The sequence below is a fragment of the Bos javanicus genome, chromosome 10 (assembly GCF_032452875.1).
Source record: "Bos javanicus breed banteng chromosome 10, ARS-OSU_banteng_1.0, whole genome shotgun sequence".
Classification (NCBI taxonomy): Eukaryota; Metazoa; Chordata; class Mammalia; order Artiodactyla; family Bovidae; genus Bos; species Bos javanicus.
This window is the reverse complement of record NC_083877.1, coordinates 66,103,535-66,122,417: the sequence shown is the minus strand read 5'-3', so window position 1 is coordinate 66,122,417 and position 18,883 is coordinate 66,103,535. Positions and strand designations below refer to the sequence as shown.

The 18,883-nt window shown below is 39.1% G+C and overlaps 1 protein-coding gene and 1 long non-coding RNA gene across 2 annotated transcripts in view; one reads left to right on the top strand and one right to left on the bottom strand.

The window, feature by feature from the left end:
• Window positions 1-325: 325 nt before the first annotated feature.
• Window positions 326-490, bottom strand: LOC133255237 (small integral membrane protein 27-like). The gene is given in 1 exon segment (XM_061429765.1): window positions 326-490. A coding segment is annotated over 1 exon segment (165 nt).
• Window positions 491-2,327: 1,837 nt separating this feature from the next.
• LOC133254725 (uncharacterized) overlaps window positions 2,328-18,883 on the top strand; it is a 35,752-nt gene continuing 19,196 nt past the window's right edge. Inside the window, exon 1 of the long non-coding RNA XR_009738753.1 lies at window positions 2,328-3,040. This is a non-coding gene — a long non-coding RNA (uncharacterized LOC133254725). The remainder of the gene's footprint in view (window positions 3,041-18,883) is intronic.

The window sequence follows — 18,883 nt, the reverse complement described above, 5'->3', positions numbered from 1 at the left end:
CAGCTTCCAACTGTCATTCTGTTGGTGGAGAGGAACTGTTGAAGAATTAGAGTGTCCTTACAGGTGTACCTGAGGCCAGATGAATCTCCTAACCTATTTATGAGAGTTAACAAATTCCCTTTATTTGCTTACATTTTTTTGAGTTAGATTAATGCCACCTGCAGTAAAGACTCTTTATTAATATGCTTATTCCCCTTCCTTATCCATGGGTGTAAAAATCTTTTTTTAATTCAGAAACATTATATTAAGGATTTTGCTTTAAATTGACACACATGTCAGATAAGCATGAGTTAAACGATTGTGCATGGAATCAAATCCAGAAGAATTAGAAATCTTCACTCGTCCTGAAGATTTTGCTTGGGTATTCCTTCCTTAGCTGTCATCATACAGCTACAATTGATGCATAGATGATATATCCCCAGGACAGCAATATGACAGAATACAAAGCTGAATAAATCTGGTCCAGCGTGTGGCAACTCACTGGCTTCATGGTAAGAAGACGACAAAAATTCAAAGCATGGGTATAAGATGCAGGCTCTAGAGTAATCTCTGAAGTGGTTTAAAAAAAAATCTCTTTTGAGCTTTTCTTTTTCTAATTTTCCATCCTTTCTATGTATGAGACTTCACAATTTGGGATTTCGCTCGTGCTTAGAGAATGGAACATTCAAAAACCAGAAAAGAAAAGATAAGGAATGATGCTTTTGTTATTATTGTCATTATTAAGGTGAAAGCAAGAAATTTCTATTGTAAATCAATCCTGTTAGAATCAGGGGTGGATTCAAATCTTAATAGGCAGTGAGGAGAACTCATTCTTAATAGGCAGTGAGGAGGCCAGATCATTCATAGAACCATAGAACTATAGAATATTTAAAGAGGAAGAGATCTAAGCAATTCAATATTTTCATTTTATGAGAGAAAAAGCTGAAACCCAAAAGGTTAATCCACTTGTTCAAAGTCACAGAAACAAACCTGTCATCCAGAACTCCCTGGTTTCATCTGTTGTTCTTTCACTGGATCGTGTTACCTTTTTTCTGAGTCTAAAATTGTCAGGCTGGGTCAAAACTAGATGTAATGTTCATTTGTATCATGGAGAGGAAGGCAATCAATGAATGAGCAGTTTCATTAATTCAGCACTAAATACAACTGCATTACATTAAAACAGCAAAAGAAAATAAGCAGACAACACTAGACATAACCTCATAGTTGACTAAATTGCAGTTTCTCTATCTGTGATTCAAAGTCCAAGTTTCTCCAACCTTTCAAACTTGTTATCCTTACTTTTTTCAGCGTTGAAGAAAATTTATGAAAGCTTCCTCCCAACTCTGCCACGCTAAATACATACAGATAGAGATTCCCTCTTACACTGAAGCTCTTACAGAAATAACTACACCAAAAAACTAATTTGTGGAATATTTGCAAGTAAATGGATTATTGGCAATTCACAAAACAATTCATATTTATACCTTGAGTTTTTTTTGTTGTTGTTGTTAACTCCTTGCATTCCTCAGAGAGATATATGATCTGTAGAGCAATGAATTATTTCATTCCAAATATGTAGAATCATGGAATTTGGGGTGAGAAGGTTATTTAGAAACTGCCTGGTTCAATATTTATTGATGAGGAATCCAAGACCTAGGGATATTAATTGACTGTATGTAACCTTGGGCAAGGAGGTGTTATGAATCCTTCCATAATGTCATCTGAAATTAACTTTTTCTTGAAAGCTCTGAATTTTTAGGTAAAATTGAAATTTGATAGCAGATAATAAAGTATATCAAAATATTTTATACATTAATATTAGTTTGAATATGTAAATTAGATGAAAATACTGTTCATTTGAATGCTTAGTTAAGCTAAAATATATTTTCTTATCTTTCCACTTCCCTTAACAACCACACTACAAAAAACCACAGTAATCATTCTAACAGCATATTCCCTCTATATTTAATATTTTACACTGTGATATTAGGGGAATACAATCAACAGAGTCCCCAGTTGGCACTAGCGGTAAAGAACCTGCCTGCCAATGCAGGAGACATAAAAGACGGGAGTTTGATCCCTGGGTTGGGAAGATCCCCTGGAGGAGGGCATGGCAACCAGTTCCAGTATTTTTGCCTGGAGAACCCCATGGCCAGATGAATCTGGTGGGCTACAGCTCATAGGGTCACAAAAAGTCAGACACAAGTTAGCACTAAGTAAAACAACTTAGCATGCAGGCCCACACACATGCATATTCTCATAAAATGTTTTGTTTAATATGCACTTAACCTTAAAAAGCAGAGACATTACTTTGCTGACAAAGGTTTGTATAGTCAAAACTATGGTTTTTCCAGTAGCCATGTATGGATGTAAGAGTTGGACCATAAAGAAGGCTGAGCACTGAAGAAATGATGCTTTTGAATTGTGGTGTTGGAGAAGACTCTTGAGAATCCCTTGGAATGCAAGGTGATCAAACCAGTCAATCCTAAAGGAAATCAACCCTGAATATTCATTGGAAGGACTGATGCTGAAATTGAACCTCCAGTACTTTAGCCACCTGATGTGAAGAGCTAACTCATTGGAAAAGACCCTTATGCTGAGAAAGATTGAGGGCAGGAGGAGAAGGGGTCGACAGAGGATGAGATGGTTGGATGGTATCACTGACTCAATGGACATCAGTTAGAACAAGCTACAGGAGATGGTGAAAGTCAGGGAAGTCTGGCTTTCTGCAGTCCGTGGGGTCACACAAAGTTGGACACCACTGAGCAACTGAACAACAGACCTTAAAATGTTGTGTATGTGTAATAAAACATTTGGTCTGATAGTCCCCCATAGTGACACATGAAGAATTCCAGAACAATCTGAATACCTCCTCAGAATCTTTGTGATCTGATTGGTGAAGTTAACCAACATGAAGAGCTCATAGCAAAAGTAATCTCCAGTTGCAGCAAGCACACTGGGTCACCAAGCCTCAGTAGTAAAGATAAAAAAGGACTCTTTCCTGCTCTGCCTTACAAGGGGGGGCATTTCTTGAATGGGAGAAGAACAATTAGAAAATACAGTAAGTATCTTAATCCAAGGAAAGCCAAATAGAGGAAACAGGTGTTCATTACCTAATTCTGTATTATCCATTCTTTCAGGTGAAAAAGACAGTTAGACTTGTAGGTACTTGCAAGCCTTATGTGTCTCAGGTTATTGTCTCCCAAACCACGGGGAGGGGAGTCTCAGACACAAGTAAGTAGTTACCCCAGAAGCTTCTAGCTGCTGCAGCCCTAGGTCTAGACCTGTTTTTTTTTTTTTTTAAGAAGTTAGTTGCATTTTTATTCTTGTCAAGGTCTCTCAATTGTATTCAACTCTTTGAAACCCCCCAGGCTTCCTCTGTCTAAGGAATTCTCCAGGCAAGAATACTGGAGTGGGTATTCCCTTCTCCAGGGGATCTTCCCAACCCAGGGATGGAACCTGGGTCTCCCACACTGCAGGCAGATTCTTTACCATCTGAGCCACCAGGAAAGCCCATATTTATTCTTAAGGAAATTTAAATAAGAACTTAGAAAGTCTATGAAACTAAAAAGTTTTTTCTTTTAACAGTGTCAGTTCATAATATTTATTCTGCTCTGGTTTCTACTAGATATTGGGGCTACAGAAATAAAATTTCACTTAAACTTATTTAAAAAGAAAGACAAAGAGTGTAACAGTGTAATAATGGATATAGAGAGGTGTTCACTGTAATATTTATTACAATAGCAAAATGTTGACATTAACTTGAACAACTATCAATATGGGACTTGCTGAATTATGTTGTAACCATATAGGGAAAAAGTTATATAACCACTTTAAATAGTGTCCTATGGAAATTTGTGTTTTAGAAAGCAATTTTTTGGGGAAAGGCATTAATAATGAAATGCTTTTTTTCTTTCTTGTTTAAAGCCTTCTGGGTAAAGAAATTCTATGCAGCAGCAAGGCCAGCTGGCATTCCCATATGAGAGACTATTTCTTTAATATTTGTAAGACTGACCACCCTAAGTCATTAAATCAGGGGATGCCCCAGTTGAGGCATAATTATTCTGCTTGGATAGGAGCCTGGTAGACTAAATTATCTTTAGCATCTGCCAGGGCACCTTGCTGATGTCTGTATAATATGGGATACTTGATGCAGGACATGGAAAATAATAGGCATTAGTTTAGAGATAAAAGAACCTACTTATAGGCTTACTAAAAATTATCTTTGGGCTTTCCTGGTGGCTCAGGTGGTAAAGAATCTGCCTGCAATCCAAGAGAACTGAGTTTGATCCCAGGGTTGGGAAGATTTCCTGGAGAAGGGAATGGCTGCCCACTCCAGTATTTATGCCTGGAGAACCCCATGGACAAAGGAGCCTGGTGTGCTACTGCCCATGAGGTCACAAAGAGTCAGACATGACTGAGCGACTAAGCACACACAAAGTTATCTTTGCTCATATGTCAATTACTACAACATATATAATGCAGATAAGGCCTAATTAAATCACCAGTAGTTCACAAATGACAGTTAATAAACTAGTCAAATCTTGGCTACCTAGAGAGGCAAAGTTTCACTTTGGATTCTGGCCCCCCTTTTTTGGTTTATTTCTATCTCCAACATTTGCTGTTTCTTAGGCTTTATCTTTAGTTTTCATCCTTTGACTACATGACTTCTTAAATCCTTTCTGTACTTTCTCAAGATCCAGTTGTTACAGAATAAGGACTTTGCACTCTCAACTGTAGGAAAGTTACATGATGCTGTCACCATCACGATTTCACTACTCTCTTTTGACTTCTATAATTTGTCTCACTTTATCTATGTGGCTGTAGCAACTCTTCACTCATTTATTTAATTCAAATGTTTATGGAGCGCCTACTCTATACCACATCCTAGTGTACAAAGACTAGATTTGGTCTGTGCCCTTTGGATTAAACAAGCCTCATAAGGTACAGAGGCTTCAAAATGATTCAGAATATTTTTTCTAAAAACAGTTAAAATCAATAATACAAAGCTGCCTAAAAAGTCCTCAAATACTTGGAAATTAAACAATGCCCTTCTAAATAATTTATGGATTAAAGAAAAATTAATGTAAATTAGAAAATATTTTAAGCTGAATAATGAAGGTATTTCTGAAAAGGATACTGCTAAAGCAGTGCATAGAGGGAAGTTTATGCTTTTAAATTTTATATTAGAAAAGGAGGAAGCCTTGAAATCTGTCATCCACACTTTCACCTTAAGATGACAAAAAAAGAAGGGGAGATTGAAACAAAATTTAGAAAAATTAAACTAACATAAGAATGAAAATCAATGATATAGAAAATGGACAGACAACAGAAAAAAGTAAAAGAATTGGTTCTTTGAAATGATTAATACAATTGATTAAAAAATACAGTAAGACAATGAGAATAAAGAGAAAATACAAATCATGGTCATCAGGAGTAAAGGAAAGGCCATTGCTATAGATTGTAGAGGCATTAAAAGAATAGTAACAATATGAACAAATTTTGCAAATAATTTCAAGAATGTAGAATAGCAAATCAAAAGCAATACATATCCTGGGGATAAATTCAAATCACAAACTTGAAAAATACTTGAATTTGGTGTTATGTTATCTAGCAAGCCATACAGTTGAGTGTGTCCATTAATACTTCTTCATTAAAGGTAAGTGGAACATATTAGACTGAGCTCAAGCAGGCCTGCTGGGACCAGTTAGCTATGTGAGTAAGTGGTGCACACTCTCAGTGTTCCCAACCTTGATACATAGTCACATATCCTCCAACCTACCAGATTCTACCTATATTGTGAGAGAAGCACCCTTGACTAGTTAAATAAGGAAGGAAAACATGTAACCTGATTTATGGATGATTATGCACTATATGCCAGAGAAGGCAATGGCCCCCCACTCCAGTACTCTTGCCTGGAAAATCCCATGGACGGAGGAGCCTGGAGGGCTGCAGTCCATGGGGTCGCTAAGAGTCGGACACGACTGAGCTACTTCACTTTCACTTTTCACTTTCATACATTGAGAAGGAAATGGCAACCCACTCCAGTGTTCTTGCCTGAAGAATCCCAGGGACGGGGAGCCTGGTGGGCTGCCGTCTATGGGGTCGCACAGAATCGGACATGACTGAAGTGACTTAGCCAGCAGCAGCAGCAGCATGCACTATATGCAGACTGCTGTACTCTTTAACCTCAGTTGTGTCTTTAAGACAATGATGAAGAGAAATTCTCACTGTGGGCAGAATTATAAATGGTACATTTTTGTTCACATTTCCTGGAAAGAGAGATGTCCTGTGTTATGAATCTAGATTGATTCATGCTATGCTATGCTATGCTATGCTAAGTCACTTCAGTCGTGTCCGACTCTGTGTGACCCCATAGACGGCAGCCCACCAGGCTCCCCTGTCCCTGGGATTCTCTAGGCAAGAACACTGGAGTGGGTTGCCATTTCCTTCTCCAATGCATGAAAGTGAAAAGTGAAGGTGAAGTCGCTCAGTCGTGTCTGACTCTTAGCGACCCCATGGACTGCAGCCTACCAGGACATAGTCAGTAGCTAATGGTAGTCTGGATGGACAGATTGGAAAAGAATAATACCGGAGGATTGACAATAAGATGTCTAGAGACAAGGTAAGTGGATGGAAACTTTTGACATACTAAGGGTGGGTTTTAGGAACAGTCCACCGCAGGCAAAGCAATTTTTAGAATGTAAATCAACAAAAGATTTTTTGAAGAAGAGTATTGCATCACTGATATTGTTTAGAATGCCCATCACATGATACTAATAAAAAGAAGGCTAATTTATAGTTGGCTTTATTATTATTTTAAAATTCTCTACAAACAATGCACCCTCTTATCACCTGCACCTGAAGAGCCACTCCCATTATCCTGCCTTTGACCCACAATATTTGTATTCATGAATACTCACCAAAGGCGCTCACAGACTAGGACTTTCTCAGTAATCATAAGGGCAAAAGATGGCCCAAATGATCCATTCTATGGATGTCAGTCAGCAGCCACTTTCCTTGGTCACTCCAGTGATTTCTTAGTGAGCTCATAGAAAGTGTGGCTGTAGGCATGGAAGTTCTATATGGGATCTGACCCCCTGCCTCTCTGCACATGGGCAGAGAACCCATGTGCCAATAGCAGATATGAACACTTAACCATTACTGAAATATGGTCACATATCACTAGTTAGCCACCTGGTGACAGAATAATGATACTGAACTCCTATTTTTCATGGTTAATTTTCTGTGACTGTGGTTTTCATTCTGGAGGCCATGGGATTGTAGTTCTTGCTTCTTCTCTCTGTCTTCTGATGGATGAGGGTAAGAAACTTGTGCAAGCTTCCTAATGGGAGGGAGCAGCCATGAGGAAAACTGGATCTTGCTGTGGTGGATAGGAGGAGAAGGGGGTGACAGAGAATGAGATGGTTGGATGGAATCACCAACTCAGTGGACATGAGTCTGAGCAAACTCCAGGAGATAGTGAAGGACAAGGAATCCTGGCATGCTGCAATCCCTGGGGTCATAAAGAGACACGACTTAGGGACTGAACAACAACTCCAAAATGACATAACAATCAAAGTACATGAAGCAAAAACTGATAGGAATGCAAGGAGAAGAGAGGAAGCCAGTATTATAGTTGGATACTTTAACACTCTTCTGTCAGAAATGGATAGACTCAGCAGGTAGACAATCAGTAAGGTATTCAGCTGGTAAAGAATCCACCTGCAATGTAGGAGACCCCAGTTTAATTCCTGGGTCAGGGAGATCCCCTGGAGAAGGGATAGGCTACCTACTCCAGTATTCTTGGGCTTCCCTGGTGGCTCAGATGGTAAAGAATCTGCCTGCAATGCAGGAGATCTGGGTTCAGTCCCTGGGTTGGGAAGATCTCCTGGAGGAGGGCATGGCAATCCATTCCAGTATTCTTGCCTGGAGAATCCCCATGGAGATAGGAGCCTGGCAGGATACAGTTCATGGGGTAACAAAGAGTCAGACATGACTGAGCGACTAAGCATAGCACACACAGTTGAACTCAACGGTGCCATCAGTCAACTGGATATAATTAACATCTACAGATTACATAATCCAACAGTAGCAGATTATCCATTCTTCTCAAGCTCATATGGTACTTTCACCAAGATATACTTCATTTGGGGCCGAAAAGTACATCTTAAAAAGTATAAAGAATAGAAATCATACAATGTCTGCTTTCAGATCATATGGAATGAAACTAGAAATCATTAATAGATAGCTGGAAAATGAAAAAATACTCAACACACTTCTAAATAACACATAAATCAGAGAATAAATATCAAGGTAAATTTTTAAATCTTCTAAATAAATGAAAATGCAGCTCATCAAAATTTGTGGGTTGCAGTGAAAAAAGTGCTTACAAGGAAATTTGTAGCAGCTAATGCATATATTAGAAAGAAGGAAGATCTAATATAAGTAACAATCTAAGCTTCTACCTCAGACAACTAGAAAAAGAAAAGCAAACTAAATCAAATGTAAGTAGAAGAAAAGAAATAGCAAAAATTAGATCAGAAATCAATGAAATTAAGAACAAATCAATAGAGAAAATCAATAAAACCAAAAGCTGGTTCTTTGAAAAAGTCAGAGTAATCAATAAGCCTCTAGCCAAGATAACAAAAAAAGGAAGAAAACACAAATTACTAATATCAGAGATGAAAGAGGGGACATCACTATAGATTCCATGGAAATTAAAAAGGCTAAGAAAGGGATATTATGAATAGCTCTATGCCTATAAACTTAAAAACCAAGATAAACTGGATCAATTCCTTGAAAGACACAGCCTTCCAAACTCACCTAGGAAGAAATAGACAATCCGAATAGGCCTATATCTATTTAAATAAATGGGATAAACAACTAATAACTTTCAAAAGAGAAAGCATCAGACCCCAACAAGTACACCTGTGAATTCTACCAAATATTTAAGGGAGAAATTATAATGATTGTCTACAATTTCTTTCAAAAGGTAGAAGTAATACTTTCTAACTCATTCTATGAGGCTGACCTTAATTTAATAGACTGTTGCCTGCCAGGCTCCTCTGTTCATGGGATTTTCCAAGCAGGAATACTGGAGCGCGTAGCCATTCCATTCTCCAAGGAATCTTTCCAAGCCAGGAATCGAACCAGCATCTCCTGCATTGCAGGCAGATTTTTTACCATCTGAGCCACCAGGAAAACCCAATGATTCTCTACAGTTTCTTCCAGAAGATAGAAGAAGTAATATACTTTCTAACCCATTCTATGAGTCTAGCATTATCTTAATACCCAAACCAGACAGAGGCATTACAAGAAAAGAAAACTACACACCAGTGTCTCTCATGAAAAGCGATACAGAAATCCTCAAAGTATTAGCATATTGAGAACAAAAATGTATAAAACAAATTATACACCAAGATCAAGGAGGACGTACTGTAGTATGCATGGCTTGTTCAACAATCAAAAATAAATTACTTCAATCCATCAACAGACTAAAAAAGAAAAATTATATGATCATATCAATATATACAGAAGAAGCATATTCTGTCAACAGAAGAAGTTGACAGAATCCAACACCATTCATGATTTTAAAACAAAAAGCTCAGCAAAGTGAAATAGAGGGGAACTTCTTCAGCTTGATAAGAAACATCTACAGGAAAAAGCTAAGGTAACATCATACTTGAGTTTCCCAGGTGGCTCAGTGGTAAAGAATCCACTTGCCAAGCAGGAGATGCAGTTTCAATTCTTGGGTCAGGAAGGTCCTCTGGAGAAGGAAATGTCAACCCACTCCACTGTTCTTGCCTGGGAAATGCCATGGACAGAGGAGCCTGGTGGGATACAGTCCATGGGGTCACAAAGAGTTGGACATGACTTAATGACTAAGCAGCAACAACAAAATTATACTTAACAATAAGAAACTCAAAGCTCTTCTTCTAAGGTTGGATCAAGTCAAAGATGTCCTCTCCCACCGTGTTAGTCAGCATCATATTAGAAGTCCTAGCTAATGCAGTGAAACAAGAAAAGGAAATGAAAGGTTAACAGGGATGGAAGCCAAAATGAGATGATGACATGATCTTTTATGCAGAACATACAAAACAATATACCAAAAAACTCCTGGAACTAATACGCAATTATAGGAGGATTGCAGGATATAAGGTTAATAGGCCAAAGTTAATCACTTTCCAGTATACCAACAATGAACAAATGGAATTTGAAATTATAAACACTTTACAACTTACGTTATTAGTACTTCAACCCCAAAATTCTTAAATGTAAATCTCACAAAATTTCAGTAAGGTCTGTCTGTATGAAGAAAATGACGAAACTCTGACGAAAGATACCAAAGAAAAACTCAATACTACAGATGACCCAATTCTTCTAATTTAAGTCTACTGCTACTGCTGTTGCTAAGTCGCTTCAGTCATGTCCGACTCTGTGCGACCCCATAGCAGCCCACCAGGCTCCTCCATCCCTGGGGTTCTCCAGGCAAGAACACTGGAGTGGGTTGCCATTTCCTTCTCCAATTCTTGAAAGTGAAAAGTGAAAGTGAAGTCGCTCAGTCCTGTCCGACTGTGAGCGAACCCGTGGACTGCAGCCTACCGGGGTCCTCCATCCATGGGATTTTCCCGGCAAGAGTACTGGAGTGGGGTGCCATCGCCTTCTCCAATTTAAGTCTACAGCTTCCCACTGAAGTTGCTGATAATTCTGTTCATCTAATCTCTTTATTGTCTGATTGAATTCTCTATTCTTTACATATTTGTTCCCTCTTGGATGCAAAATTTTACAGATATTTAAGGATATTTGAATATATCTCAAACCTGAGGTCAAAACATCCAAGTAATAGTGATGAGAATCTCCAGAGATAAACAAAGAGAATCAGCTAAAGGAATGTTTAATAAAATGGCTGGATAGAAGGTATTTGTAGAATTTCCATACCAGCAACTAGGAAATATAATAGCAAAAGCAACAAAAATATCAAGTATCCGGAATAAATCTATCAAGAAGTGTGTAAAAACTATATAAAAATACTTTAGGGAATTCCCTGGTGATCCAGTGGTTAGGATTCCATACTTCCACTGCAGGGAGCACCGGTTTAATCCCTAGTTGGGGAACTAAGATCCTACGTGCCACTTGACATGGCCAAAAAGAAAAAAAACTTTACTTGAGGGCATAGAAGAAGATCTCAGTAAGTGGAGATGGGAATTGTATTTCTGGTTAGGAAGGTTTAACACTGTAAAGCTGTCACATCAGTCCCAAATTAATAAATTCAATGACCTTCAAATTTTTATGAAATTTGAAAAGTGATTCTCAAACACACAAGATAAAAATGGAGAGAAATGAGATGGAGCTTGACTTCTCCAATATCAAAGTATTCTATAAAGCTGTAGTAATTAAAGTAAATATACTGTTAGCTCCTATAATATAAAGAGAATGATTGAATAGAAACTCTCCAGACTAATAAATGAATTGGAATTTGGCTTATAATATAAATTATATTTCTAACCAAAGAAGGAAGAGTGAATCATCAGTGGTGCTAGAACAATTTGGAAAAATATAGATATCTACCTCATGCTATAATAATTCCAAGTGATTAAGAAACTTCAACTTGAAAAACAAAATTGCATGATTATTAGAAGGAAAGATAGTTTTCTTAAGCAACACACAAAATATAGAATCTGTAAAGGAAAAAAAATATCACTTTTTCCCATAAAAATATAAAGTTTTCCTCAATCAAAGACATCATTTAAAAAGTTAAAAATAAAACACAAATGATAGACTGAGATGAAGATGTTTGTCAAACATGTAATTAACAAATAATATCCACAATATAAAAATGTCCTACACACAAGTACAAAAAAAGAGGACAACCTAATTGAAAAATGGGGAAAGAATATGAATAAGCCATTAACAGCAAAAAATATAAATGGTCCTCACAAACATAAAAAGATGGTCAGTCTTGCTTCTCATGAAGGAAATGCAAAGAAAAACATTCAGGTGTTATTTTTTACTCAGTAGATTGGAAAATATTTACAGCTTGATAATATCCAGCATTATCAATTATGTGGGAAACTAAGTACCATCAGACAGTTTTGGTAGAAATGTAAATTAATAATGTCTTTTTAGCAGCAGCAGTCTACATTTAAAATGAATCTTTGATTCAGTAATTCCACTTCTAGGATTCTGTGTTGAAGAAATGTTTTCACATGCAAATACAGATGTTAAAAAAATTCCTTTGTATCACTTTGATAAAAAATTCAATACATTTAAATGTCCATCAGTAGAAATGTGGTAAATTATGACATATCACTATCATGTACACTTTATTTAAAAGTGAAAGATATTTATTGCTCAGTCAAAAGAAATGCTGCTGAATAACAGATATATTGTAAACTCATTAAAAAAGCCAACGAAGTCCAAAATAGATATGCCTGCATGTTGTGTACTTAAATTTATGCCAATGTATAGAGAAAGGACTAGAGAGTTACAGACCAAATTGCTGACTTTGGGTTGTCCTTTGGAAGAGGAGTTTGGTTAGAATTTTCGAGAAGACAGTTGTTTTTATTGTTACCTGGCTCCTTTATTTAAAAAGCTGTCATAGCTTTTGGTTAAGTAATCAGTAAAACAACCTCCTTGTTTCTCCTGGATTTTCTCCTGGATTTACCTCTGAGTTCCTTCAGTGGATGCTACAGACAAGGGATCTGAAAGGACATGCTACTTTTGGAACTGTCTCCTCATCTTGGACAGGTTAGCTTTGGGGATTCTCATGTTTGGTTTATTTATTCATGTATTTGTCATCCTTTCATTTTGTAAATAGTATGTTAGTTAAGCTGGACTCATGGAGTATTAACATCAGACCTATTATTAATAATCAGAGGATTAATTATCAGACCTAGCCTCAGTATCATACTCTGGATGAAAATCCAGGCTGATCCTGTTATTTCACTAATCACTTAGGAAAAAAAAGAAATCCTACAATCATGTGTGTCTTAAACATGGCCTCTAAAATTTAGTAATTAATTTTTCCATCCTATTGATATGTAATAATCAAACTCTGCTAAGTCGATTCAGTCATGTCCGACTCTGTGCGACCCCATAGACGGCAGCCCACCAGGCTCCCCCGTCCCTGGGATTCTCCAGGCAAGAACACTGGAGTGAGTTGCCATTTCCTTCTCCAATGCATGAAAGTGAAAAGTGAAAGTGAAGTCGCTCAGTTGAGTCTGACTCTGTGCAACCCCATGGACTACAGCCCACCAGGCTCCTCCGCCCATGGGATTTCCCAGGCAAGAGTACTGGAGTGGGTTGCCAAAACTCTGTCTAGTGTTAAATCATTGCTCCTCCTGTGGTTGAGTCCTGCTTCCTGCTGACCCTTCAGAGTGAAAAAGGTTTTACTGTCCTTTTCTTTGCTGCCTAGCATTCCTTATCCTCCCACCACTTACTGAGCAGGGCCTCAGTAGCGAGAGAAAGGAGAGGGAGTTAGGAAGGTCTTGCTTGACTGCTGCTGTTGTAAACTGATTTTGCCCTCCCTGGAACTTGTAAGTTCTCTGGGCACCTTAGAGGCTCCCCTGCAGAGCCTCTTCACATGCAGCTGTCTTCATGTGGACAGTGTTCCTTCTTTGGCTGCTCACTTGGCTTCTGCATCCTCCCGCCTTCTTCTGACGCCTAGTAGAAACTTATTTAGACAGATCAGAGTCCCCTCTTCAGTACTGCCAGGACAACATTCTTCTGTGAGTTTCACACAATTTGGGGGTGTCTCATACCACTGGCTTGTTCTCAGACTTGCAGGCATTTCTCTGCTCCAGTGGCTGTTAGCCAACCTCTTGCCTTCTCTGTCTCACAACTTGGAGAAACATATGCCAGGCTCTCCAGAGGCTCTTTTGGAGAGCCCCTCACCAGGATTAGGATAAGAATTAGACACTCTTCTACCCCTCCCCTGTTTGGAAGAGGGCTAAGCAGTAGGAGCCACAGACCAAAGTGGACCCCATGAAATTCTCTTCTGAAAAGCTCCCATTTAGGGTACTTTAAATCATGTATCCCAAATCCCAGTGAGTCAGACCTGTATGGAGACCTTGTCCCTGCCCTTTTAGTGCAAATTAAGGGTGACCATATTCTGAGTTGAGAAGTGATGAGAAAGACTTCTTTAACTGTTTAATTCTTGGTCTGCATCTTCTGTTGAAATTTCCTTTCTGTTGTATCTTGGTGCCTCAGTAGAAATTTTCAGATTAATATCCTATTTCCCTTTGTTTGTCTATTGACTTGCAAACAATTAATGAGCACCTTTATATGCCAGATATAGCTACAGCAATGAATCATTTGCGGGCTTTAACTTCTGCAAGCAAAGGAGCAAACAAAATTATTTTCAGTCTGCTTATGGAACCAAGATCAGAAGTGTCATTTGTTCTCCCTTTCCCTTGCTGCTGGTTTCTCTTGTTTTCTTGGAGCATGCTTTTGTACCACAAAATGAATTTGGATTGACCTTGATAAAAACATTCACTCCTAGACAAAGAAAGAAATAAAGTGACATCTTCTTTGTTACACAAGCTAAACTTGAGAATCATGAGTAAAAATTTTACTAATTTAACAGCACCTATAGTGTGAATTTTGGAGTAAGAAGAACATTCATTTGAACCCCAGTTTCACTAGCAGACAACTTTCTTAATCTGAGTTTTATCAGTAAAGTGGTATGATGCTTAATTTTATGTGTCAACTTGACTGGGCCAGGAGTACCCAGACATTTGGTCAAACATTACTCTGGGCATGACTGTGAGGGTGTTTCTGGATGAGATTAACATTTGAATCAGTAGACAGTAAAGCAGATTGCTCTCCCTATTGTGGTTGGGTCTCATCCAGTCAGTTGAAGGCCTGAATAGAACAAAAAGGCTAAACCTCAAGAGAAAAAGAGAATTCCTCCTACCTGAGAGCCTTTGAATTGGGTCATTCATTTTTTCCTGACTTCATGCTTGAATCATTGCCTGTTCCCAAGTCTCAAGCCCACCAGCCTTTGGACTAGAACTGTACCATCAGATCTCCTGGGTTACTTACTGGCTGTAGATCTTGGACTTCTCAACCTCAAAATCACATGAGCCATTATTATTTTATATATTAATATATGTATATATGGAGTAGGAAATGGCAACCCACTCCAGTATTCTTGCCTGGAAAATCCCATGGGTGGAGGAGCCTGGCAGGTTACAGTCCAAAGGGTCACAAAGAGTTGGACATGACTGAGCCACTTCACTTCACATATGTGTATATATATGCTGCTGATTTTAAAAATATATGTATGCTGTTGCTTCTCTTTATCTGGAGACCCCTGACTCCAGAATTAAATGAAAACAAAGTATACCATGCCCAGCTCAGAAGGTGGCATAAAGAAGATGATGTAATATTACCTCCCCTTAATATTTTAGCAATTATGACCTAGATAGCCAGATGGAAATCACAGAATTGTTATTTATTGATTATCCATAATGTATTAAACTAAGTGCTTTACATGCTGTATCTTATTTAATCTTAATCAGAGCACTTCTTTCCTGGTCAAGGAAACTGAGATTTGGAGAAGTTAATTCATCCAGCATCACATATTTGGCAAATTGTGGAACCAGAAAAAGAACCTGTGTCCAAGACTACATTCCCCACTTCACACAGTACAATGCTTCTCCCCTACAGTCAACTATATGCTTAGAGAGTATTCCCTAGAGGAAAAAGGCTTCCTAGCTAGACTAGTGGCCCTGATTTCTCACTTTAAGGGGGAGTACAACTATGCCCTTAACCAAAACAAAACATGTACTTAAGAGAATAACAGGAAAACGTTTGTATCTTGTGCACATGAGAAGCTCACAATGAAGAAATCACCATAAACCAAGAGCCTACACTTCCTTCAAAACCTATTCTTCAGTTCACAGCTTTTCTCATCTTTTCTATTGCCCTGTCATCTTTCTTGTCCCCAGATCTCCATGGTAGGTAGATTTTGAACCAGTCTCATCCTTGATTGCACATGTTCATTTGTTCAGTAGTGTTTGCATACACATGTGGCTCACCTCGCACCTCTAGAGGGGATGCTCCTTGAGAGCAGGGCCGGCACCAGAACACAAGGTCTGCAAGAGATTTACTGTTGCTTGTGACTTAGGATCCAGCATCTGGAAGCTCTGAAAGGCCTGGTGTAGTGGCTCTCCCACCTCCTAAGTCCCTGGTTCCTGTCCATATGTTAGTAATAATGACAGTAACAGCAGCTACCTGCCCTGTGCCAGTCACTGCCAGACACTGACAGTGAGGAATGTAGGTGGACCCCCTCCTTTGTCAGTTTACATTCAGGGTTGTGGGATGAGTGGAACAGAGAAAAACAAAATAGAAACAACATCAAGTGAATACATAACTGAATAGAAAGCTAACAAACTTCAGATCTGCTAGGAAAAATATAAAAAGGTTATGAGAGAGAATAATGGGCTATGGAGGGTACTTTACATCGATAGCAGGGAAAGGACACAAAGGCAGTGACATTTAACCTGAGATGGCAGCATGAGATGGAGTCAGCCACTCACAGAGTGAGGAGAAAGATTCCAGACAGTAGATCATAGTCCCTGAGGTAGAAAGGAGTTGACCTAAGGGAACTCTCAGGGAACGGAGAGAAAACCATTGAGTGTGGGACACAGTAGGGAGAGAATGTCAGGAGATGAGGTAATAGGTAGGTATGAGTTAAGTCAAGCAGTACCTTGGAAACCATAGTACAAAGTTTGGATTTATTATAGGTCTAAGGGGAAACCCCTGAAAATGTTTTAGAATGGAGAAGAACATGAGCCAAATTCCATTTTGAGAAGAACTTGCATTCTTGCTGCAACATGAAGTATGGGTCAGATGGGGACAATAGAGAAGCAGGTAGAAAATGTTTCACTGGTCTGACTTGAATGAGCAAGACTTGGTGGTGGTCCCAGTTATGGTGGTAGTGATGGAAATGTGGAGAAAATAGAGCATTTGTGGTATAAATTGAAAAGAGACAGTAGTAGTTGTTAATGGATAATGTGGACTGAGGAAGGTGGGAGAAAGAGAGGACAGAAAGACAACTTCTTGATTTCCAGGTTTAGTAAATGAATGAAAGATGGTGCCATTTTATTAAGTGAGCAATTCTGAGAACACAGTAAGTGGGGCAGAATTGAAGAGGAACTGGGCAATGAAGGGGTTTGTGTTGAATGTGTTAATTTTTATATTTTTATGAGACATGTTAATAGAAATGTAAATAAGGCCATTAACTATGTTAGTCTGGACCAGTGGTTCCCTGACTTCATTAAGCATCAGAAGTACCCACAGGGCTTGGGAAAGCAGATTGCTGGACTCACCCCCAGGATTTCTGATTAAGAAGTGGGGCTTGTAAATTTGCATTTCTAACAGGTTCTCAGGTGATGCTGATGCTTCTGGTCCATGGTTCTCACTTTAAGAACCACTGGTCCAAACAGCGGATAAATCTAGGAGTCTGGAAGTCATCAGCAAGAAGATAATGTTTAAATCCATGGGACTAGATGAGATTGCCTAGATGAGTGAGGTTGTGCAGAGAAACAGAAGGAGGAGATTAAGGTTTGAGGAGGGGTGGAGAAGACAGACTCCATAAGTCAGGATCAGAGAAGTGGAAAGAAAATGAAGAGAGCATGGAGTTTCAGTAGCCAGAGGAGTTGAGAGTTTCATGTCTCGATTGACTGAACGTAACAAATACTGTTGAGAAATAAAATAAGAGGGCAGAAAACTATTCATCAATTTATCTACATTAGAACCGCTGTTAAGAGCAAGTACATTATCTCACTAAATCCTTCACAAGTCTCATCAGAAAAGTACAGTTAGCTCTACTTCATAGTTAAAAAGGCTCAGAGATTATACAATTTGTTAGGACAACAAAGGACCTAAAACAGATTTCTTTCTGCTAATACCTCAGGGAATGCAAAGCTTGCAGCATCCTCTGCTGCTGCTGCTGCTGCTGCTAAGTCGCTTCAGTCTCGTCCAACTCTGTGCGACCCCATAGACGGCAGCCCACCAGGCTCCCCGGTCCCTGGGATTCTCCAGGCAAGAACACTGGAGTGGGTTGCCATTTCCTTCTCCAATTCATGAAAGTGAAAAGTGAAACTGAAGTCACTCAGTAAGTGTCTGACTCTTCATGACCCCATGGACTGCAGCCTACCAGGCTCCTGCTTCCATGGGACTTTCCAGGCAAGAGTACTGGAGTGGGTTGCCATTGCCTTCTCTGGCAGCATCCTCTACTTGCTCCTAAAATCGACAAGGCCAGGCAAACTTTGGCCAAACCTTGAGGCATTCTGCTCATTCCACCCTGAGGCACCCAGTACCCTCTGACTGCTCCCTGCACAGCTTGCAATGATGCTGCCTTTCCTCCATGACCACCTCCCTTTGGGTTAACTCACTATGTCTCTCAACTGTCTCATCTGCCTTTTTTCAAGGCCCACCTGGACTTCGTTTCTTGGTAATGGTATCAACCTACCTGTGGCCAAATGATAATGTTAATAACTGGGTACTAATTGGTGGTGTGCAGCTTTTGGTGATTTCCAGGAATTAATGGCTGACTTCAAGCTCAGTGTGATGTGAACACTGAATTGGGTTGAGAGAACCACAGAGTTGGCTCTCTCTCGATCCACTGTTAGCTGGTTCCAGCACACCGCTGGAATGATTTAAAATGTTGATTTTCATGTTGCATATTTCCATGCTACACACAACCTTCTGAGACAATGTTTTAACCACAAGTTGTGGGAACTTCAGGCCATCTGCCCAGCCAGTACAGGGAGATATAAGGAACAGCCTTTACCCCATACCTCAGAGGCCGTCACCTGCTTCCTTTATGTCCTAACTAGCCTAGAAGCAGACGGGATGTCAGTTAAAAACTGGCAATTGAATCATCGCTCTTTGG